The sequence below is a fragment of the Phytophthora ramorum genome (genome assembly GCF_020800215.1).
Source record: "Phytophthora ramorum isolate Pr-102 chromosome Unknown Phyram_PR-102_s0010, whole genome shotgun sequence".
NCBI lineage: Eukaryota > Oomycota > Peronosporomycetes > Peronosporales > Peronosporaceae > Phytophthora > Phytophthora ramorum.
Window position 1 is genome coordinate 793,885 of NW_027150656.1, and position 21,897 is coordinate 815,781.

The window sequence follows — 21,897 nt, forward strand, 5'->3', positions numbered from 1 at the left end:
CTGAACCAAGCTTTATTTAAGCGCCGGCACCGGTGGTAAACTTGTACTTGAATCTAACGTGCTATGGATACGCCGCCTCAGAACAATCTGGCGAAGCTGACATCAATCCATTCGACGTATCATCTAGGCCAAGCCGGAATGGTCTGACAGCTCCAAGCTTACATCCGTGTATTTGGCGGCGACGTTGAAGGTACGGTAGATTGAGTTGCCTGCGCTAACAGTAAAGACAGTGTACTGAACGCCAATTCACACAGCTTTGCCCCCGCGAACCAATTTCCGATGTTGAGGAATTTGTCGGAGAGTTTTTCGTATTACTCTCACATCATCAAGAACATGGCAACAAGAGGCAACGCAGAAGACCAAGCTGCAACACCAGAACCTCAGATTCTCAAACTCAAACAAACGATCCTGCAAGGCTCGATCACAAAACTTCACTTTGGTGCAAAATCTGCTCTCAACAGATGGCGGTGTGCCCTACCCTCGCTCCGCAGACTTGAATCCACTATGCCTCTAACCTCTTGCACCATAATCCTCCACACCCCCAACACCGGCGCTCCTGGCCAGCCAAGCCGAGTCTCCCCTGCAAGATCCCCGCGTCACTAGCCAACCAGCCGCATAGAAATTACTACAGCAACATGGGCGTGACCTTCGAGAACCTGGACCAGGACGCGGGCCTTAAGAAGCTCAACGGCTTCCTCACCAACCGCAGCTACATCGAGGGCTACCAGTTCAGCGCCGCGGACGTCGCCGTCTTCGAGAACTTCTCGGCTGTTCCCGACGCCGCCAAGGTGGCCAACGTGTACCGTTGGTACGTGCACGTGGCCGCCAAGCTGGGCCTGCGCGCCATCCTGGTGACCAAGCAGGCTGCTGCCCCTGCCAAGAAGGCCGCCCCTGCCGCCAAGAAGGTCGAGGAGGAGGAAGAGGACGATGACGACGACGACCTGTTCGGTGACGACGACGAGGAGGAGGACGAGGCCGCCAAGGCGCTGGCCGCCAAGCGTGCCGAGGCCGCCAAGTCCGCCAAGAAGGAGAAGAAGAAACCCGTGGAGCGCTCGCAGGTGGTCATTGAGGTGAAGCCCTGGGAGGCCGAGACGGACCTCGAGGAGCTGGCCGTCAAGATCAAGGCCCTCCCCGTGGAGGGACTTACGTGGGGCGAGGGCCACAAGCTCGTGCCTGTGGCTTTCGGCATCAAGAAGCTGCTGGTGCAGTGCATCATCATTGACGACCTGGTGTTGCTGGACGACATCACGGAGGCCATCGAGGGCTTCGAGGACTACGTGCAGTCGGTGGACGTTGCCTCCATGAACAAGATGTAAGCAGGTACAGGAAGGTTGCCCGCCACGTTACTAGCCGAGGGACGCTCGCCAACTGCATCTGCTGATTGCGGTGCTCGGCTGGCTGAGCCCCTCGGAGCTACGAGTAGAAATTAACACACAAAAACAGCAGAAAAAAGACAAGACACACGAACAGCTCTCTTCGGCGCAGAGAACGCTGTGCTGGCTTTGGCTGAGTGGATGTCTGTGGGATTGATTAGTTTTGTAGTGTTGTTTTCATGTTCGTCCGCTGGATACGTGCCAGGAATCCTTTCCGTACAAAGTCGATTGCGCGAAGACTGCATGGAAGTTGTTGTTGAAGTGCGGCTCTGTTGCCGCAACACGAGTGTTTATGGGCCACTGGGAGATCTTGCGTGGGTGCTGCGGTTTACCTCATCGTGGCAAGCCGGCGGTCTATCCTACCTCGCATGTTGTGTGTCGCACCCTTCGATCCCATACGTCACTGCGTGGCATTTGTCCTACGTCACTTCATTGCCATTCCGCAATTTGCGCTGCAGCGCACACTCGTTCGCTCAAGAGCTCCTCTCCTCCTTCACCATGGCTACCGAAGTCGACCACTCGAACCCCATCACGCTCAACCGCTTCATCCTCGGCGAGAGCGAGATCCAGCGCAATGCCGACCTGAGCGTGCTGTTCTCGTCGATCGAGTTGGCCTGCAAGGTCATCGCTAGCTCCGTTCGTCGAGCTGGGCTCACGGGGCTGTACGGTCTGGATGGCTCGGAGAACGCCACGGGCGATCAAGTGAAGAAGCTCGACGTGCTGGCCAACGATGTCTTCATCAACGCCTTGAAGGTACGTTGAAAATGCGCTGACAATGTGGGTGGGCGCTGACCTGGGCGTGTGTTGCAGTTCTCCACCAAGATTGAGGTTATGGTCTCCGAAGAGGAAGTCGAGCCCGTTTGTGTGGAGAACGACTCGAGTGGAAGTGAGTAGCGCAGCGCTGGATGCACCAGTGAACGATTGTTAACCTGTTGGAACTTTGATGTGCTCTAGCCAAGTACTGCATCGCCTTCGACCCTCTTGACGGTTTGTCCAACATCGACTGCAATGTCTCCACCGGCACCATCTTCGGCATTTACCACCGTGAAGCAGCACAGCCTGGCGGGTGAGTCCGACAGGCCTTCTTTGCAAGAAGAGAAGCTGACTTTCGTTTGTATGAATCAATTGCAGATTCAAGGATATCCTGCAGCCTGGCAGGGATCTTGTGGCGGCAGGTTACTGCATGTACGGCAGCTCCACTCAGCTTGTGCTAACGTGGGGCAAGGGCGTGCACTGCTTCACGCTGGATCCGACGATCGGTGCGTTCATCTTGTCACACAAGGACATGCGGATCCCCGAGAACCCCAAGACGGTACGCGCTGTAACTTCCCTCCTGCTTGCGCTGCTGCTTGAGTTTTGACGCCAAACGCCATGATGCCTCCAAAACGCAGATCTACTCGTGCAACGAAGGCAACTACGCGCACTGGGACAAGGCCAGCAAGGCGTTCGTGGACGAATGCAAGAACAAGCCCACGCCGTACAACGCCCGTTACGTCGGTAGCATGGTCTCGGATATTCACCGTACGATCCTGTACGGCGGCATCTACCTGTACCCTGGCAGCGACAAGGTAATACGCTGTCTGCAAACACAACGACAAGCTCGGCCACTAACCTTGTTGAACTTGTCGACTTGGCAGAGCAAAGACGGCAAGTTGCGTCTGTTGTACGAGGGCAATCCGATGTCCTTCATCATGGAGCAGGCTGGAGGCGCGTCCACGACCGGTACCGAGCGCGTCCTCGACTTGTGCCCCGTACGTCCCATCGCTGCCATTGCAATGGTGCTGCTGATCTGGTCTAACTTAACTGCCTTGTCGATATCTGCAGACTCACATCCACCAGCGCTCGCCGATCTTCCTGGGCTGCAAACGCGACGTGCAGCGCGTGATCGAGCTCTACAAGCAGCACGGCCAGAACTAAAGTGAGGGATACAAGGTGGCAGGCTATCGTAGTGACCACTGTCCGCGGCATCTGTCGGCCACGTACTTGCAGCAGCTCTTGAAGCACCCTACACGTCGCAATCGAACACTCAACAAACAATAACCTTTTCAAGTTAAACCATCAGAGTTCAATATTCAAGTCACAAAACCCCTCAACATATATAACCCCGTCTTATCCGATAACAATTTATTGGATCAGTTTGTCTGTCTCAAGAATGGCTGCATGACACGGGCGACGTCGACAGTCTCACTTCGGCCCCACTCACTTCAAGTCAAACGTCGCGCCGCCGCTTGGCCGGATATGGCATTCGCGAATCTGCTCCGTCGGCCGCACGTGTCCGTCCTCCACCGCCGCTGCTTCTCCCCGCAAGTCCGCCGCATCATGGCTACCGAAGTGGACCATTCGAACCCCATCACGCTCTCGCGCTTCATCCTGGCCGAGAAGGAGATCCAGGGCAACAGCGACCTGAGCGTGCTCTTCACGTCCATCGAGTTGGCCTGCAAAGTCATCGCCAGCTCTGTGCGTCGCGCCGGGCTCACGGGTCTCTACGGGCTTGATGGCTCGGAGAACGCCACGGGCGACCAGGTGAAGAAGCTGGACGTGCTGGCCAACGATATCTTCGTCAACTCGCTCAAGTTCTCGACCAAGATCGAGGTCATGGTGTCCGAGGAGGAGGAGAAGCCCATCATTGTGGACCACGAGTCCGGCGGTACCAAGTACTGCATCGCCTTCGACCCGCTGGACGGCTCGTCCAACATTGACTGCAACGTGTCCACGGGCACCATCTTCGCCATCTACCAGCGGGACGCCACGTCCGAGGGAGGGTGAGTCGCAGCTTCTTCTGTTGAAGTTGCTATAGTTGGGCACGTACTGATAACTGTGGCTTTGGGTGACAGGTACAAGGACATTCTGCAGCCTGGACACAAGCTCGTGTCGGCCGGCTACTGCATGTACGGTAGCTCCACGCAGCTCGTGCTCACGTGGGGCAAGGGCGTGCACTGCTTCACGCTGGACCCGACTATTGGCGCCTTCATCCTGTCCCAGAAGGACATCCGCATCCCGGACGAGCCCAAGACCATCTACTCGTGCAACGAGGGCAACTACGCCCACTGGGACCGCGCCACCAAGGCGTTCGTGGACGAGTGCAAGAACAAGCCCAAGCCGTACGCGGCGCGGTACGTCGGAAGTATGGTGTCCGACATCCACCGTACCATTCTGTACGGCGGCATCTACCTGTACCCGGGCAGCGAGAAGGTCAAGGACGGCAAGCTGCGTCTGCTGTACGAGTGCAACCCCATGTCGTTCATCATGGAGCAGGCCGGCGGCATGGCCACAACCGGCACGGAGCGGATCCTCGACCTCGTCCCCACGGACATCCACCAGCGCTCGCCGATCTTCCTCGGCTGCAAGCGCGACGTCCAGCGCGTGCTCGACCTGCACAAGGAGTACAGCCAGGCGTAAATTGACCCCCGTCTCGTGGAGCGACGGTATCCATCCGCCGCTGCCTCGACGAACACACAAGTAAAGTAACTAAGCACGTTTCTTGCCACCGTTTGTCAGCTCGAACAATCGACCCTATTCGTTTGATCCGATGGACTTCCGTGTCATTCTCCGGTTCGAACGATCTCGAGGAACTCAAAAGCTCTTCGCTCAAGGCTTCACCTTGACTACATGTCGGCAACTGCGTACTTGTACGCTTCCTCGCTTACTGCCGTGTTCGCATTCTGCCGCATCATTATCTTTTCCTCCCAGTTCGTACCACGTACGACACCGTCCCAGCGATAGCCTGGCATGATGCCAAACCGGTTGGGCGGGGCGGGTGGGCCTGCATACTTAGGCTTCGCCTGGCTCGTCTTCTTTCTGTCCTTCTTGCTCTTCTGTTTCTTGCCTTTGCCCTCTTCGGCAAGCGGGTCCTCTCGGAAAGTCTTGCTGTTGATAGGGTCAAACGCACGAACGCGGTCTCGGCGCTTTCGTTCGAGCTCTTCATCATCTTCGTGACGGGCGAACGGAGTCTTCTTCATCTGCTCAATCAGCTCCTGCTTCGACATCCGCTCGCGCTTCTGCACCTCACCCGTGCCCCACTCGTACTCTTCGCGCTCCTCGCGCTTGCGTTTACCATCCAGCACCTCCTGTTGCCGAACCATCTCGTTTAACATATCCAGCTTACGACCCCGCTTGTCACGATACACCGTCTCGGCGTTGGCACCCATCTCGGAGGCATCAACACCGTGCAAAACATCCTTTCGCCTCGCTGCGACCTTGCGCTGCGCTTCAAACTCAGTGGCGGTGAACAAGCCCGCTTTCTTTTCTTCTTTTCCATCTGCCTTGACACTCTCCTTCTTTAAGTTCTTGTCGTCCCTCTTGCTTGGTTCGTTCGTGGGTTTTTGATCCGGGGCTGAATCAGCAGCCAGGCGCGAAGCCTTACGAGCATCGCGGTTGTCGGGTGATCTCTCTCTCTTCGATTCACGCCTTGAGGAGTGGCGCTTGGGGCTGTTTGATCGTGAATGAGAACGCCGAGGTGGAGACGGAGACCGACGTCTTCCTCGACTGTGGCTACGGTCACGGCTGGGATCCTTTCGTCGTGGTGATTCCCATCTTGTCGATCTCCTCGACGAACGTTGGCGGTGAACAGACGGCGAGCGACTCTCACGACGACGCCGTGAGTGTGGCGAGCCACTACGGCTTCCACGCCCTCTTCTTCTGGTCGGAGATGCTCTTTCATCCCGTCGGCCCCGACCACGACTCCTGCTGCGGCTTCTCGTGGATTTCCTTTCGCGACGCCTGCTGTCATCACCCTTTGAAGCTGATGGAGACCGCCGCTCACTTCGGCCAGACCGAGGGGGAATATCACGTCCAAGAGAATCTACACGTCGCTGTCGGTCATGTGCTGCAGGAGATCGAGATGGTGAACGGCGCTGACGCTCCTCTCGCTGTGGATCCCTCTTGTCGCGACGAGATCGCCTCGGTGGAGATGCATCTTCTTCCTTCACAGTAGTAGCTTTCCGCTCAACAACTGGGGGCTCCGTTTCCTTCTTCACACGACGAGGCGGTGAGGCAACATCACGACTTTGATCGCGCCCACGCCGAGGCGGTGAGGCATTGACGTCGTCACCACGTAGACCCCTCGAAGTGGAGCTCTTCATCGCACGTCGCCGTGGCGGAGACGCGTCATCCTGTCCATCTCGTCTTGGTGAGGAGACGTCTCCATCTCTTCCTCGCCGCTGCTTTCTTGGCGGCGAAACGACTTCACCGCTATCTCCTCCCTGTCCCTCCGACTCCGTAGCAACATTTGAGAGCCTCTCTCTCTTCGGTCTCCTAGGCGGAGACTTATCCTCACTGTTGTCACGTCCCCGAGGACCTCCCGTCTTTTTCTTTCTGGGTGGAGACAAATCTCCGTCCTCCTTCTGCTTCTTCTTGCCCCTAAACTCGTCCAGATATTTGTCAGAGTCCACGTACACCGGCAGATCCTGCGGGTCCTCTAGCTGCTCCCCGTCGGCTGCCACCACCAGCGGCTGTTCGTCCTCCGTGGCGTCCTGCTCCCACTTCTTCTCGATATCTTCACGACTGGGCGCCGACTGCTCCCACGCATCGTCCGCGTCCACGACACGCGTGCCCTGCGCCGCCGATTTGGTCTTTTTCGTCTTTTTAACCTTTTTCTTCCTCTTCTTGTCGCTCTCGGCGTCTAAAGCACGGGAAAGGAGTCAATGGATAGATTAGTTTCTTGGGTGTATGATGAAGTGAGTTGGAGCGCTGTGCCCTGCGTACCGCCGCCGCTAGAGGACATGTAGCGCTGCAGGTACTCGAGCTTGGACGCCATGATCGCCGTCGAACGATTTTTGTGGTCGTATATTTTGTACAGTGCACAATTTTAGTCTTTTTATATTTTGTATGCACTCAAAGTTTGCTTCGTTTTTTGTGTAGTTGAAATTGGTTCATGGCTTCAACATGGCGCGCACGACGAAGGACATGAGCGAGCCGGCGGTGAGGCCGATGGATAGCACGAAGAAGATGACACTGCCGCCCAGTTCTTTTTCTGCGTTTTTGCGGAGGAGGTTTGGGTACTCCATGAACGCCAGCGTGCACAGCAGCCCATTGGAGAAGGCACAAGCCGCTATGAAGAGCATGGCGAGGACGTCGCTACGGAAGATCACCGTTGTGATCACTTCGTGCGACTTGTTCTGCAGGTTGCACAGCATCAGCAACGGGAAGAACATCAATCGGGCGATGCTGGCTAGCAGCACCTTCTTCTGGCCCAGAGGAGGCCACCAGGACGCCGACAGACGCGCCACAAAGTCCGACGTGTTGAACAGAATGAGCGTGAACGGCGTGAACAGCGTGTCGAAGAACAGTCCCTTGTCAGGCTGTACGGACTTGATCGCAGACGTGATGCCTGGGAAGACACCCAGCGTCACTATAAAGATGAAGAACGTCGCGGCTGCGTAGAACCGGATCTTGAAGGCGATCTCCAGCATGTCCACCTTGGTCTCCGCTGCTTCGCCCTCACCTTCTCCTTCTAGCAGACGCTTGCGCGGCGAGCTGTCCAAAGTGTCCACCGTCTCCGCCTCACTTGAAGCATCTTCGAAATACTCCTTCTGTCCATGTCCTGGATGGTCGACACTCTGGTAGTGGCGGAAGAGCGTCATCCGCGTGAGGATCGCGAACGTCAGCAGACACAGGACGAGCGTGATGAACACCAGCACGAAGTACAGGAACGCACACAGATCCGCATTTGCATGCAGACCGTGGAAAAGCCTCGTTTCGTCTTCTCCCGCCCACAAAATAATAAAGTTCGACAGCGACACTGCTAACCCCGCAAACGACTGTCCGCTGACTACTGCCTGCGTGTACTGCGGTGGGAACGTAGCCACAATGCGCAGCAGTCCTTCCTGCATCAGCGTCGAGGCGCTCGCCACTAACAAAATGCTCGTCATGGTCGTATGGAAGAAGGAATAGCCTAAAAATTAGCAACAAACGTTGACATTAGCTCCAATGTATCACAACTTGTCAATGGCGACAGCGTATTGTACCGCGGAACTCGGGCATGCGCGTCCAGGAGCAGTGCATGAAGATGACGCCCATAATGACGATAAGTGAGAAGAAGACGGTGCGTACGGCGCCCGCCATACGCTCGGCCACGACCGCCGTCCGGATGAGCATCGTCATGAGCGTGCTCACGTTGAAGGCCATGCTGAACCAGTTGAGGAACGAGTCCTCGTACGAGGTGCCAGCCAATCGGTGCTGGAAATAGGCCTGCGCAGTGATGAACACGTTCCATGGCAGCGAGGACCCGATGCCGATGAAGAAGAAGATGGCGAACACCACGCCCGACGTGTGCTGTCGGCCCCCCATGACGGTCGGGCTTGAAGAAGGATATGAATCACTGAATGATCTCCTACTGCGGCGACCTTCGGGTAACATTGTGTCGCATCCCCATCAGGTACCTTCGAGCGACCTCGGATTATGCAGTCGATTCTGATTATGGGCTCGCCCAACCGACAGAGAAAGAAAATCTTCATTTGGGCATGATGTCGTCGCTGCTGCGCTGGGTGGACTCGGAGGACGATGACGGGGACGACAGCGACTGGATGCCCGAGTACGAGGGCCAATCCACCTCCTTGAGCTTCGAGGACGACGACGGCTCGCCTATCCTCTCGTCCGAGGAGCGTGCCAAGCTGGACAGGGTGTTCGACGGTGATAGGTACGCTCCGCGGGCTTTCAGGCGTTCGGAGCATGAGAAGAAGCAGCGGGAGATGCTTCCACTCGAGCGCATCGCCCACCAGCTCCGTGGTTACAACGAGGACACGGTGCCGACCTCTCTAAGTCGCAAACAGCTCATGTTCCGCACCTTGTGCCATCGCGAACAGGTGGGCGCCTCATCCAAGGCGCAGCTGATCAAGCTGCAGGAGACCTTCATGCCCTTCCAGGAGAACAAGCACTGTCGGGTCGTGGACTCGGTGCGCGACCGACTGTACTGTGGAGGTTTCAACAGTACCGGTTCGAGGTTTTTGACGGCCGGACAGCGAGGGGAGATCATGCTCTACGATACTATTGACTGGACGCGGACAGCCTTCTTGCCGGTGCGTGACGTCAGTTGGACAGTGACGGACGCCAAGTTCACGCCCGACGACAAGAACGTTATGTACTCGACCATCAACAGCAACGTGCGAATGGTGAGTACCAACTATGACGAAGACGAGAAGGAGTACGTGTTCCCTTTGGCACGTCCAACGCGAGGACGCGGTGATGGCCACTCGATTCGGATGAACCGGTTTGGACGCTTTGGTGTGTGGTGCATCGATATCAATGCCTCTGGCACCGAGTTCGTGGCCGGAACATCTCAGAGCAGCGTCGTTCTGATGGACATGGAGACGCGCGTGCCGATGTGCCACGTCGTTGGCCACCATGACGACGTCAATGCTATCTCATTTGTGGACGGCCCCCTGCATACGAACGTGTTTGTGAGTGGCTCGGATGACTCGCTCATCAAGTTGTGGGATCGCCGTGTGCTGTCCGAGTCGAACCCGAAGCCGCAGGGCGTATTTCCGGGCCACACTGACGGCATCACACACATTTCGTCTCGCGACGATGGCTACTATTTCATCTCGAACTCGAAGGATCAAACCACCAAGCTCTGGGACATCCGGAAGTGCTTCTCTTCGGACGACTTTGACGAGCTTGCGCCGGTCCGTAGGCCCTACTCGTGGGACTACCGCTACCAGGCGTATCCTGGGAGCAACCATATACCTGTGGAGCATCCGAACGACAAGTCTGTCATGACGTATCGTGGTCATATGGTCGTGGAAACGCTGATCCGATGCTACTTCTCGCCGCTGCACTCGACGGCCCAGAAGTACATCTACACTGGCTCAGCCGACGGACGCGTATACGTGTACGACAGCATCTCTGGGGACCTCGTGGAGATCTTCGCGATGAAGCCTAATGGACTCACGCGCGACGTGCGCTGGCACCCGTTCGAACCCACCATCGTGTCCCCGGACTTCTACGGCAAGCTCTGCGTCTGGCAGCGCCAAGACGAGGACGAGGACGAGGATGACGAGGATGACAAAGAGGACGACCACTCACCGAGTTTGTCTGAACCACCCAGACGCTCCGCTCGCCTCCGCCGCCAACGGCCTTAACGCTGGTGTCAAGCAAAGTGGGCATGCATGTCAAAGTGTATACGAAAAGGTATCCATGTATCGTCCAAATGGCTACAGTTGCATAGAAATGATGTAAAAGCCACTGAACCGAGGTAATATACTGCCTTCAGTAGCAGATTGCTGGCCATTCCCAGCATGAGCGACGTGGGCGAGTCTGCGGCCAATGCGCAGCCTTCGCTGACGGATTTCGTGGCCGATGAGCAGCCCAGCAAGTACCTGAAGCTCACGATGAGCCGCCGCATCAAGGACAAGGCCATCGCGGAGCCCAAGCTCCTCCCATTCCTGCTGCAACTACTGCAGATCGACCCAGTCCCGGCCGTCAGCTCCTTAGACGCCGATTCCATCGTGAAGCGCGTGCTATATGGCACCGGATCGCGCCGTGTGGTGCTGCTGGAGCTGTCGGACGTGTCGGTGGCCCAGAAGCTGCGCGAACAGCTGCACGAGAAGCCCTGCGAGCTGCTGGGACGACGCCCCATGTACGCGGAGTTTGCACTGCCTCGGAAGGAGCAGGAGGCTCGTGATCGCCTGCTGAGAGCGCACAATGTGCAACGCAATGCGGATCCTCCAGGACTGCGGGTGCCCGGACTGAGATTCGAGGCCGAATTCATCACCAAAGAGCAGGAAGCGGCGTGTGTGGCGTTCTTTGAGAGAGAAAATGGCGCCCATTGGGCGAATACCATCCGAGCGAGACAGGTGCAGCATTTCGGCTACGAGTTCAACTACGATACGAGGAGGTGCGACCCCGATGAGCCGATGAAAGAACCTATTCCGGAGGTGCTGCAGCCGATTATGGAGAAGATCGCACAGAGCGGGATCATGGACGGCGATACGCCGGATCAGATCACGATAAACGAGTACTTGCCGGGACAGGGAATCGCTTTCCATTTGGACACCCATTCGGCGTTTACGACCACGATTGCATCGCTGAGTATCTGCAGTGAAGTGGTCATGGACTTCCGACACCCAGATGGTGTTCGATATGAAGGTGTTCTACTACCGGCTCGGTCGCTGGCTGTTATGAGCGGTGCTAGTCGCTACAAGTGGGAGCATGCCATCGTCCCTCGTACGTTTGATGTGATCGATGGGAAACAAGTGAACCGTCAGCGCAGAGTGAGCATCACATTCCGCAAGGTCCGGTCGGGACCGTGCGAATGCCAGTTCCCAAAGTATTGTGATACCCCGGAACGTGAAGGACAGGAAAATACCGGTGATGATGACCAAGAGGCTATTACTACTGCGGAGGCATCGAGTTTGGCACCAACCGCGCTGGAGCAGCAGTTTGTGCATGAATTCTATGAAACAGTAGCGGCGCACTTCAGCAGCACACGACACAGTCCGTGGCCGAGGGTTGCTGAGTTTGTGGGATCACTGCCTAGTGGGTCTATGATCGCTGATCTTGGCTGTGGAAATGGCAAGTATATGAAGTGTGTGGATGCTGCTCAGAGCTTCGTGGTGGGCGGTGACCGCAGTTCGAGACTCGTGACCATTTGTCGTGATCGTGGCCTCGAAGCTGTGGTGTGCGATGCGCTGGCAGTTCCGTTGCGCTCGAACTCGTGTGACGCTGCGCTTTCAATTGCTGTGCTACACCATCTCAGTACTCTTGGACACCGGCTAGCTGCTGTCAAGGAGCTGCTGCGTGTTCTGCGTGTAGGTGGGCGAGGGATCATTTACGCGTGGGCGCATGAGCAGATGAAGGGATCTCGTCGCCGCTTCGAAGAGGGTCGGCAAGATTTCATGGTGCCGTGGAATCTCGACAAGCGCTTTGTCATTTCCAATGAAGATGGCTCGACAACTACGGAGACTGCAGAAGCTAGCCAAGATGTTGAACCGATCGAAGAAGGAAGCCAACAGGATCCCAGCGAAGACGACGGTGCTAATAGAGACGACAACACCTGTGATAAATCCACGGCGAAGGTGCACGAGCGAGTGCTGGTTCAGCGCTACTGCCACATGTTCAAACAAGGCGAGCTGGAAAGTCTAGTGGGCCTTGCTGGCAACGCCGAGGTGGAAGAGAGTTACTACGACGAGTCGAATTGGGCCGTGGTTCTTCGACGTGTGAGCTGAAAGAGCGGTGTATAAAGCCTGCGTGGCAGCAAAACCGAGAATCTTGTGACGGAATAGAATGTTGTAGTTATCACGGCAGCGTTGGTCCCTGCTTCATGGCTTTCCACATCTCTCTGTGACTCAACCTTCTCGTTCCGCTTCCAATCCCGTCATCGGCTCCAGAGCTGGCTTTGCTTGTACTTCTCGCCTTGGTCGTAGGCTGCTTGTATCCGAGGTTGTGCGTGGGGACAATGAACGAGGGTGAATAAGCGTCATAGACGCCTGGGCCGATGGTGTGTGCGCTCGCATGGCCGGCTGCAATCATCGATGTGAGCAAGTCGCGGCTAGCCACGCCACCGAACGAGCTATTCCGCTTGCTCCCGATGGTTGGTTTACCTGACAACTTAGTAAGCTGAAACGGAGTTTCTTCGCTTTTTCCGTTCTCATCAGCGTTTGTCTTTTGTCGACAAGTGATGTTATCACGCTTGCAAGCGGGGTCGTAGCTTCCAGGACCCCTTCGATAAGCTTCAAGTGCTGTGACGTCCTTGTCGAACCGCCGAAAGATTTGTTCTCGAAGCTCAGGCGACGCAAGTCGCTTTCCAAGTCGCTAGAGAGCATGTGAAAAAAAGCAACGAGTCTGTTAGGTAAGAGGGTGACAGCCTTAACGTTCAGCAAGCATCTACCTGGACGCTAGCACCCAGTTCTTGGTATGACTTTGCCAGTTCTTTTGAGTACACTGCAGCATCTTTCTTCTGCTGTTGGTGCAATTGACTGTCACTGCGCACACGCTGTTGATAACATGGAAGAGATGAGTTCGCTGCGGTAAGTGACTTCAGGACGAAGCGCTTTCACGTACCATGATAAATGCAGTAGCATGCTTTGATCGGAATGGGGTGCTTGCAACAGCTGAAGCTGAGTGCACGGTCATACTGCCTTCGATACGATAAAGCGCAGGCCCAGGACTGCATCCTACACGCCCCAGGGCAGCCGTATTCTCTAGAATTCCGTGACGCTTTTCATGCGTGAAGGAAAATGGAGTGGAAATCATCTCCTGGTCTGTCTGTTAACATGAGCAAGTGTTAGATTTGATACCTGCTATCGTTTGCGTACGTCTTGGCTCACATTGTAGCTACCGGGACCCAAAGCGAGATGGAGTTCTCGAGCTGGTATTGAGTCTTGGTTCTTCACGTGAGATGCAGCACGCTTCCGCTCTGCCTGAATGTCACTTGTTGTGTACGTTCGAGGAAATTGACCTTCCATAGTTGGTGAATACGTGCAGGAATGCGGCACGCTGGTATCTCGCATTCTCTGCAGCGAGTTCTCCTCTAAAACTCTCAAAGTGGCGGCTATTGCAGGCGAAGAGGAGGCTGCATTCAGAAAATGGGACGGGCGCTCATGCTGTTCCGGACGATGGTATCCAAACGTTCCGCTTGCGTGTTTCCCGCCAGGTAGCTCCAACCCGCCTTCTGCCGATGTGTAAGTGCATGGGTTCTAGGCAGGAAACAAAGAGACGAGCGTCATAATCGGAAACATTTCCACGAAGATGGAGACGTTCAAGTGACTTACTGGTTCACCTTGTCTGTATCTGTCCAAGTCTGGCCCAAAGCGATCCTCCGAAGCCAAGAAGGCCATGCTGCACTCACTACTACTACTTTTGCTTGCTCAATGGCGACGGGGGATAATAATCATTAAGGCCAGCCATCGTGTTGCTCCGCACAGATGGAGAGGCATCAGGAATTGATAAAAATACTCGCGAATTTGGCAACTTGATGTTCGTGACCACCTAGACCAAAAAGATATTTACAAGTTCCATCAGTCCATAGCATGTGTACCCGAGGGCTGTCAGTTCCAGCAGACTTCAGCAACCTCAAAGATCCCGGTAATGATGGCAACTTCATCAACTCCAGCTCGTTTCCTGTGCAAAGGGTTCTGGATGGCACTTCAGTGCGCCGACAATGCTAGCACACAATAGAAGTACGAGTATCAAATTGTTTTAAACCATTATTCCGAGACCTCCTTCGACTCCAATCCACGAATTGACTACGACTCGTAGGAGCTGGTCGTGGACACAAACGAACATAACTCTGCAGCAAGACACCCATATTGACGGTACTGACCAGTCCTTTAGCCATCATTCCTATTCAATCTACCTCCCAACGGTCAAGGTGACTAAGACCTCGAACGGCGAACGATTCATTTGATTCGACATCTTCAAGCAACAGACGTAGGGTAGCCGGATTCCCACTCTTGGCAGTGCACGTGGTCGTGGATACCTGCACTTGAAGGAAATGTTAGCTCCGGACAAGTCACCTGTTGGTCATTTGGCCGAGATCCAAACAGCTCTGCATGTCCAACACCACCGCAATCCAACGGGAAATGCAGTTGAAGGAAACCAGTGGCGCTTTCGTGGCCCACGATCGGATACTCCACAACCCATCATCCCACACCAAGGGCCAAAGCTGGAGACCACGCGTCCAGCTCTGCGAATCGTCCCACAAGAAATTGGGACCGTTGCTTCACAATAAGCTCGCTTTATCAATTACTGCGTCGTTGGCTGCTTCTCATCACCATGCTCAAGACAAAATCATCCTTCGTGCGAGCATTTGTTGCACCCATTGGTCTTGCAAGTCTGTCTGCCGTGTATTCTGCACTTGCTCTTAGCCTGTTGTCGTCGACTGCAGCCCTCGACAACGCATAATTTTCCACTTCCACCTCCATGCCTACGACACAGACCTGCCTTGTGTGCAAATTTGGAGCAGTCCTGGACTCGACACGCCTCTTTCCCCCCGTGAATCCTGCAGCGGTTGTTGACTTGTTCTCTACGAGTGCAACCTTCCACGATGCACGACTTCCCTGCTCCACCACCATGAGTTCGACACAAGCCTCGACTCTGAGCACACTTATCACAACCCTCGATTCGGCATGACGTCCGACCGCCATGAACACGGCAACGGCCTTTAGCTTGTTCTCGCCGGTCGCAGCCTTCCGTGAGGCACAACCGACCACCTTCACCGCCGTGAGCTCGACACAAACCCGTGCGTTGAGGATAGCCCTCACATCCGTGAACTGCACACTGCCGTGACTGAGCAATAGCTCCGGTACTTAGAGCGGTGGCAGAAATGGCAGACGAAGGCATCGGGTGTAGTTTTCTTCTCTCTCTCTCTACCTTGTAAATTGATAAATGGACCAAGTCAATAAAAAGGGTACCCCAAAGTGGTCATTTCGTCACAAGTCACAGTTTTCTGAAAGCTGCGGGCTTCGCTGGGTTTCCAGCGAAAGCAGTTTGTGGGCTTCGGTAAGATGCACTGTCCTGGGATTTATTCGTCAACTACTACATGTATTGACAGCGATCATGCCGCTAGATCATCCAGCCACAGACCCAAATCCTCTACTGGAGACAGCTCTGTTTCGGGGGTTTCTGCTGCCTCGTGGACGACAGCACGCGACTTACTTGTGCTCTGCTTGTTTTGCCGTGGAGCAGCGTCCTCTGTTGCGAATGAACTCTGCAGCATTTGTTGCTTCTGACGCCGCCGGATTGCCTTCCGTCCCACGTTACTGCGCTTGCGCTGTAACATCATGCATTGCTATAGGTTAGCTTCTTTCTCAAAAAGCACTCGCAGCAGAACTCGACGACTCTGTTATTCTCACTGATCTTCACCCACCTGTGGCAACGCAATTTCCAACGTCCGTGGCCAGTCACCGAGCTCTAAGAAGTTGATAAGCACGTCGACAACACTGTTCACGTTCAAAATGTGGTCCAACCGCTCCGGGACGTTCTCTTGGATCGGTAGTCGAACTGTCGTGATACCCGCTTCGGTAGCTGCGTTAAGCGTCGCTCCCTACAATGAGCCACATAGCGTACGTTAGCACCGACATACCTCTGCTGCAGCTTATAATTTAGACGGTACTCACCTTTTTGCGAGACTTGTCCACGATGCCGCCAATCACGTAAATCTTCGTTGGATCCATTTTCTCCAGCACATTCGGCGAGTCTGGTGACAAATACACAAGATCTTCTGGTCCAAAATGCTCTGCAACGCTATCGGCACCACGTCGCCATTGAATGTACCAGTTGCTGGCGCCAAACCGTTCCAGCGACTGCTCCAGTTGCTCGCTGGGATTGCAGAACAGCAGCTGAAACGGTTCTTGCATCTGCTTGATCGCCCCATAACTGAGTTTTAACTGATTGGCCAGACTTCGGATCTCCTTGTCGTTCATGATGCTGTCGAAGCCCAAGTCGATGGCAATCCGCTGGTTGGAGCTGTCCGGCGCCACCACTCGCTGCAGCCGCTGCAGCGCCTCCTCCTTCTCCGCAGCTTCCTGTTTCAAGAACCGAATTCGCCCCTCTATGTAAATATACAGAAGCAATAGCATAGTGGTTTGAGTTATGGCTGCAATCGTCTCCTTCGTAACGAACCAGGTCGAACCTGGACTCATGGAGTGCAGGAGCTCGAAGCGCTCCTTCCTCTTGCGCTCACGCTCCGGGTGTTTCGCCCGCAGAGCTGGTTTTCCACCTGAAGATTGAGGGGTTATTGGGGAAGGTGTTGAGGTTATGGTGACTGCTGCATCGATCTCTGCGGCGCAGGAAGTATCATCGCGCGGAGTCTCAGTTGTCGATACATGTATCATTCCGTGAACGAAAGGTGGTCATTGATGAGGGGTCGTGACTTTTGGAGTGGAGACTGTACATAACGTTTTGTGGGTTGCAGTATTGTGATCTGAATCGTTTATCTTGGATAAAGTATACTTCTCTAGGACCCGACCTAGAGCGATCCAGCTTGAAGTTGGAGCTGCTTGATGCCTCACCGAAGTTTGCAATGCTCTTCGATGCCAGCAAAGTCCAGCGGTGCCTTTGGTTGCGTGGTGAGGGCTCGCTCACCTCACAGTATGAGATGCAGGTCTGAATCATGGACAGCAAATCGCCGGACGCCAACATGGGAGAATAAGTCAAAATCTTGCTGCCCAGAGCGAGGACGGTCGCCAACTTGGTGGCGGTGCTCTCCATCGCCAGTTCGGTGGCTGCTGATGCTTGAACGAAACTTGATTGTCAAGCCCGTACCTAGACGTCGCTACAAGCAGCTGGCCGCAACGCGGAGACAAACTGGCATTGCCGGTAGGGACCTTCAACATGAGTGCGGCGCAGGAACAAAGCGATTGCCGCGTTGTGCGCGGACGTGGCGCCGCGGATAGCCCTGTGCCGACGCCGTTAAAGGAGAGGGAGCTCTATGGCAACCGCATCGTCCACGCAGTTCGTCCTCAGGTGGCCGTCATCGAGCGAGCCTTCGCCAGGGTAGCCGAGCGTGATGCCGGGTGGGACCAACGGACTGTCTCTCATGCCATACGAAGAGCTTCATGAAGATTCTGCAAGCAGTGTTTGCATTGTGAATTGCCTGACAAATTAGTGAGCTCAAGCGAATCATGCGTAACGTTCCTGCTTTCCAGCACTGCGAATCCATTGAGCTTTGCCTGAAGTGAAGGTTTGGCGTTCGTTGGCATGGCTCCAGTGCCCCCAGGTGCTCGGCGTTTGCAGCGGGGTGACACACATCGTCTGGGGACATGGCATCTTGGCGTCGTCCTGTTGCGATGGGCATCAAGCGGCCCGTCCATGCCAGCTTAGCCGACCTAGACCATCTGAACTTCCAGCTCGCTTCCTAGAGAGCATTTCGACCAATCGCAGCTCGGTTCCGTGCGGTGCACAAACAATGCCGGTCTCTCCAATCTCTACCTCGTATCTGTCATTATTTCATTACACACAGCGTACACCACCTTTGCAATCACATGCACTCGTCGTTCCATCACCAACTATCTTCTGTCATAACCCTTTCAAACGTGCTCAGTGTCGGGTTGTGGGCAGCGCGAGTCATGCGTGAAGCTCCATAACCCGGACGGCGCATCGGGCGCGGCGATCCCATGCGCTCCGACGAGCGCACAACTGCCGAGGGAACCAGCCACGCAGGGCGCGCACAACCACAAAGGCAGCGCTTCCGCTTTCCCATCAGATGGCCATGCCCGAGCAGCCCGAGCTCAAGAAGGCGCCCACGGCCGTCACGGACACGAGCAGCACCAGCAGCGCCGACAGCGACAAGCCGCAGCAGCTCAAGCCTAAGGACGTGGACGCGCGCCGCTCACTGCGCGCCGACTCGCTAGGCGTGGACCGCAGCTCCCGCCCGCACTTTAAGGAAGGCATCCGACTGGCCGAGATGGGCAAGTGGGGTGCGCTCGTCGAGCGCGTGGCGTCCGAGCCGCAGCTCGCGCGCCACAAAGACCACCACGGGATGTTGCCGCTGCACTGGGCCTGCACAGAGGACGACACGCCGCCCAAGGCGGTGCGCGCGCTTCTCGCGGCGTTCCCCGAGGCGGTCATCACCAAGAACAACGCGCAGTACCTGCCCATCCACATCGCAGTGAAAGCTCGCGCGCCGCTGGAGACGCTGCGGCTGCTGGTGGACGCGCGCCCCAGCTCGCTAATGGAGGAAACGCCCGCGGGCAAGACGGTGCTCCAGCTTGCCAGGGAAATGCAGCTGCCGCAGGGAGCCATGGAGATGATCCAGCGTGCTGAACAGGACTATCTCGACCTGAGCGAGGACGACGACGAGGCCTTTGACTACGAGGATGTCAAGAGGGACATTGAGATGCAGAGCCAGCTCCTGCGTGAAAGCATGCTGCACCCGCCCTCGATGAGCGGCCCAAACGCCTCGTTGCCCCCTTCCAACCCGATCGGCGAGGCGTTTGACCTGGGAGCTTCGACCAACGCGTTCGAGAGCAGTCAGGGAATGGTCACGACGCTCAGCTTCGTGGATGGAGCGCTCGTGCAGTCCCAGTGCAATTTGTCCAAGTCGGTGGCACCACCTCCTCACAAGAACAACGAGGGTGCAAGTACGACGCAGCCGATGGTGACGGACACATTGTCTCCGCCTCCAACGTCGCTGCCCACTCAACTGCGTGGCCCGCCCGCGCTGGGTCCTGCTCGTTCCAAGAGCACTCGCGAGCCGACTCCTGCTCCAGCTCCTGCCCCATTCGATGACGCTTCCTACGGACGACCCATTTATGAGCCCGACCACAACGCCGGCGTCTGCGGTGTGTGCTACAAGAAGTTTTCGATGTTCCGCAAGAAGTACCAGTGCAAGGGGTGCTTCACCTATTTGTGCAAGAAGCACGTGGCTGGCAAAATTATGCTGCCGAACTACTCGAAGAAGCGCTCGGTGTGTGGTGACTGCTACCGTATCTATCGCAACGGACCAATGTCGGCGAACACCACGTCTGGCGCTACTGGTGGTGGCGGCCGAGCAGTTCGTGCATCAGGAAGCCACGCTTCGGGCACTGGACCTCCCGGTGACAGGAAGGGCCCGAATTTGCGATCTACTGCTTCGCTGCCTCCGCCATCGACGATATCGGCACCTTCGACGGTGCCTGAAGCTACGGACACGATTAGCTCGAACAGCAGCATGCTGTACAACACTACTCGCTCGAGCAACACGCTGGGATCTCGTCTCAATGGAGCACGCACAACGCGTGCTGAGTCTACGCATTCGATGATGGGTCGGCCATCGAATGTCCCCGGTCCGCAGATGAACCTGCGCTACAGCACGAACACCGTCGGTGCGCGACCCAACCGGGTGGCGAGCAATGGCCGCTCCCATGGTAACAACACCGCAGTCAGCGACACGATGGTGAGTCTTACGGACAGTGACCGACAGGCAGCGGATGTGAGTGGGCTACAGCACCGGATTGCCACTCTGGAGGAGTGCAACAAAATTCTTATGACCCGCGTGGCAGACCAAGAAAAGCAGTACAACGAGGCCATGCTGCTGCTTACAACAACGATGACTCGTGTGGCTGAGATGGAGATCCGTCTGCCTACGGAGCAGCGCAAGTCGTACCGAGGAACGGGTGGCTCTACGACTGCATCGGAGCGGGCATCCGAGCTGGACAGCACCGACAAATTCTCCTTCCCCACGCCGTTCGTGGAGAAGTACGACTGAACGCGACCGGGTTGAATCATACGAGTGAAGTATTAGTATAGACGTCGCCGCGTGCTCGGGCAAGCGGGCTGGTTCCCACCAACCTCGTTGGTACCAAAGGTGTATCGACAACCACGACAACAGGAGATTCGAGTAGGCATGCTAGGCAGGCGCTATGGAAGTTTATTATGTCCATATTGGAACAATGTAATGTGTTGGCATTCCTGGTCATGAATTTCTTGCTCAAGGTGGTCTGAGGACATGCTTGCGAGCTTCTGGTATTGAGGAATCCTCGAGGACCGTTGGCGCTAAGACCACCCCGCTGGAAGTGCATGAAAGCCTTAACCATTAATAGGAGCAGCTAAGAAGCGAAGACTCGCTTCTGCCTGCATCGAGTCCTATTCGCTTCCTATTGTTAGAGAAGACGATACCTTACTACATGCTCTGAGAGGAGCGAAGCCAAAAATGATGCCTGCCAGCACATTCCTCACTTCCGAATTTGCCAGCTTGAACACCCGTGCTACCAACTCGCAGCAACATGAGTGACCCGTTCGATTTCCTCAACCCGATCGCGTCGACCAAGACCCCCGCTGAGAAAGCTCTTAGCCAGCCTCACCATGCCCCAGTGGGGATACCTCCTGCTCCAGTCGCCCCGATGAACGGGATGGGAATGGGCATGGGGATGTCTGCTCAACACAGTAACATGGGCATGGGCATGGGTGCCTCGCCTGGTTTCAACGGTGGGGGCATGAACATGCACATGAACATGGGCGGTATGCCTCCGAACGGTGGAATGATGCCCGGTGCCTTCCCCGGTGCTCCTGGAATGGGACTTGGAATGAACCACCCGAACCCGTTTGGGCAGCAACCGCCTCAGCAGGCCCCCGTCATGTACGACAACATCAAGAAGCTGCTCGAGAAGAAGCCTGTCGTTGACGATGCCTCTATGGACTTTCTGGAGGGTCTCGGTGGCGGTGCGAAGGTGTCGGGCAACTCGTCGATGGAACCTGTCCGGGCACCTGAGCCCACTGCACCTCTCGCCAATCCGTTTGGCGCCCCACACGCCCCGGCCGAGCTGGACTTCAGCTTCCTAGGTGGCGGTGCCCCTCCTGCAGCTTCTCCGGTAGCGTCACCTGCTTCTGGAAGCAAGTCGAGCGCTCTTGCCAGCCGCCTCGCCCACGGAAAGCGACCGACTCAGGAGGCTGCGCGCAAGACCCTCGGGTTCAACGCTGGTGCTTTTACCGGCAGCACTGCAAAAATCTCTCTGAAGAGTGTGGCGGGTCCTGTGACTGGCGAACCTACTGTCGATGATTTCGCTGCTGGAAATGCTGTGCTGGCGCCAGTCGACGACATCTTTGCTGCAGCCCCAACCAACCCTCCTGCGAATCCTGCCGCTAGTTCAAACGACATTTTCTGGTAGAC

The 21,897-nt window shown here is 56.0% G+C and overlaps 11 protein-coding genes across 11 annotated transcripts; 7 read left to right on the forward strand and 4 right to left on the reverse strand.

Annotated features, from left to right (window-relative positions):
- Positions 1 to 635: 635 nt before the first annotated feature.
- Positions 636 to 1,316, forward strand: KRP23_10616 (Elongation factor 1-beta; the record flags this gene model as incomplete). The annotated part of the gene is made up of 1 exon (XM_067881086.1): positions 636 to 1,316. The coding sequence occupies one exon, from the start codon at positions 636 to 638 to the stop codon at positions 1,314 to 1,316; it is 681 nt and encodes a 226-aa protein (XP_067741366.1).
- Positions 1,317 to 1,871: 555 nt separating this feature from the next.
- KRP23_10617 (Fructose-1,6-bisphosphatase, cytosolic) lies at positions 1,872 to 3,290 on the forward strand (the record flags this gene model as incomplete). Its single annotated transcript, XM_067881087.1, has 7 exons — positions 1,872 to 2,126; positions 2,184 to 2,259; positions 2,328 to 2,439; positions 2,505 to 2,685; positions 2,765 to 2,941; positions 3,011 to 3,124; positions 3,198 to 3,290. The coding sequence occupies 7 exons, from the start codon at positions 1,872 to 1,874 to the stop codon at positions 3,288 to 3,290; spliced, it is 1,008 nt and encodes a 335-aa protein (XP_067741367.1).
- Positions 3,291 to 3,692: 402 nt separating this feature from the next.
- KRP23_10618 (Fructose-1,6-bisphosphatase 1) lies at positions 3,693 to 4,772 on the forward strand (the record flags this gene model as incomplete). Its single annotated transcript, XM_067881088.1, has 2 exons — positions 3,693 to 4,135; positions 4,208 to 4,772. The coding sequence occupies 2 exons, from the start codon at positions 3,693 to 3,695 to the stop codon at positions 4,770 to 4,772; spliced, it is 1,008 nt and encodes a 335-aa protein (XP_067741368.1).
- A 206-nt stretch (positions 4,773 to 4,978) lies between these two features.
- Positions 4,979 to 7,128, reverse strand: KRP23_10619 (BUD13-like protein; the record flags this gene model as incomplete). Its single annotated transcript, XM_067881090.1, has 3 exons — positions 4,979 to 5,706; positions 6,670 to 6,993; positions 7,077 to 7,128. The coding sequence occupies 3 exons, from the start codon at positions 7,126 to 7,128 to the stop codon at positions 4,979 to 4,981; spliced, it is 1,104 nt and encodes a 367-aa protein (XP_067741369.1).
- Positions 7,129 to 7,243: 115 nt separating this feature from the next.
- KRP23_10620 (Equilibrative nucleoside transporter 1) lies at positions 7,244 to 8,660 on the reverse strand (the record flags this gene model as incomplete). Its single annotated transcript, XM_067881091.1, has 2 exons — positions 7,244 to 8,265; positions 8,339 to 8,660. The coding sequence occupies 2 exons, from the start codon at positions 8,658 to 8,660 to the stop codon at positions 7,244 to 7,246; spliced, it is 1,344 nt and encodes a 447-aa protein (XP_067741370.1).
- Positions 8,661 to 8,833: 173 nt separating this feature from the next.
- On the forward strand, positions 8,834 to 10,450 carry KRP23_10621 (DDB1- and CUL4-associated factor 11; the record flags this gene model as incomplete). The annotated part of the gene is made up of 1 exon (XM_067881092.1): positions 8,834 to 10,450. One exon carries the CDS (start codon positions 8,834 to 8,836, stop codon positions 10,448 to 10,450), a length of 1,617 nt encoding a protein of 538 aa, XP_067741371.1.
- Positions 10,451 to 10,606: 156 nt separating this feature from the next.
- On the forward strand, positions 10,607 to 12,535 carry KRP23_10622 (Alkylated DNA repair protein alkB-like protein 8; the record flags this gene model as incomplete). Its single annotated transcript, XM_067881093.1, has 1 exon — positions 10,607 to 12,535. The coding sequence occupies one exon, from the start codon at positions 10,607 to 10,609 to the stop codon at positions 12,533 to 12,535; it is 1,929 nt and encodes a 642-aa protein (XP_067741372.1).
- A 70-nt stretch (positions 12,536 to 12,605) lies between these two features.
- KRP23_10623 (uncharacterized protein) lies at positions 12,606 to 13,774 on the reverse strand (the record flags this gene model as incomplete). The annotated part of the gene is made up of 4 exons (XM_067881094.1): positions 12,606 to 13,121; positions 13,198 to 13,302; positions 13,371 to 13,574; positions 13,637 to 13,774. 4 exons carry the CDS (start codon positions 13,772 to 13,774, stop codon positions 12,606 to 12,608), a joined length of 963 nt encoding a protein of 320 aa, XP_067741373.1.
- A 2,090-nt stretch (positions 13,775 to 15,864) lies between these two features.
- On the reverse strand, positions 15,865 to 16,951 carry KRP23_10624 (tRNA methyltransferase 10-like protein A; the record flags this gene model as incomplete). Its single annotated transcript, XM_067881095.1, has 4 exons — positions 15,865 to 16,080; positions 16,177 to 16,353; positions 16,427 to 16,860; positions 16,942 to 16,951. The coding sequence occupies 4 exons, from the start codon at positions 16,949 to 16,951 to the stop codon at positions 15,865 to 15,867; spliced, it is 837 nt and encodes a 278-aa protein (XP_067741374.1).
- Positions 16,952 to 18,513: 1,562 nt separating this feature from the next.
- KRP23_10625 (uncharacterized protein) lies at positions 18,514 to 20,496 on the forward strand (the record flags this gene model as incomplete). The annotated part of the gene is made up of 1 exon (XM_067881096.1): positions 18,514 to 20,496. The coding sequence occupies one exon, from the start codon at positions 18,514 to 18,516 to the stop codon at positions 20,494 to 20,496; it is 1,983 nt and encodes a 660-aa protein (XP_067741375.1).
- Positions 20,497 to 21,013: 517 nt separating this feature from the next.
- On the forward strand, positions 21,014 to 21,895 carry KRP23_10626 (uncharacterized protein; the record flags this gene model as incomplete). Its single annotated transcript, XM_067881097.1, has 1 exon — positions 21,014 to 21,895. The coding sequence occupies one exon, from the start codon at positions 21,014 to 21,016 to the stop codon at positions 21,893 to 21,895; it is 882 nt and encodes a 293-aa protein (XP_067741376.1).
- Positions 21,896 to 21,897: the final 2 nt, after the last annotated feature.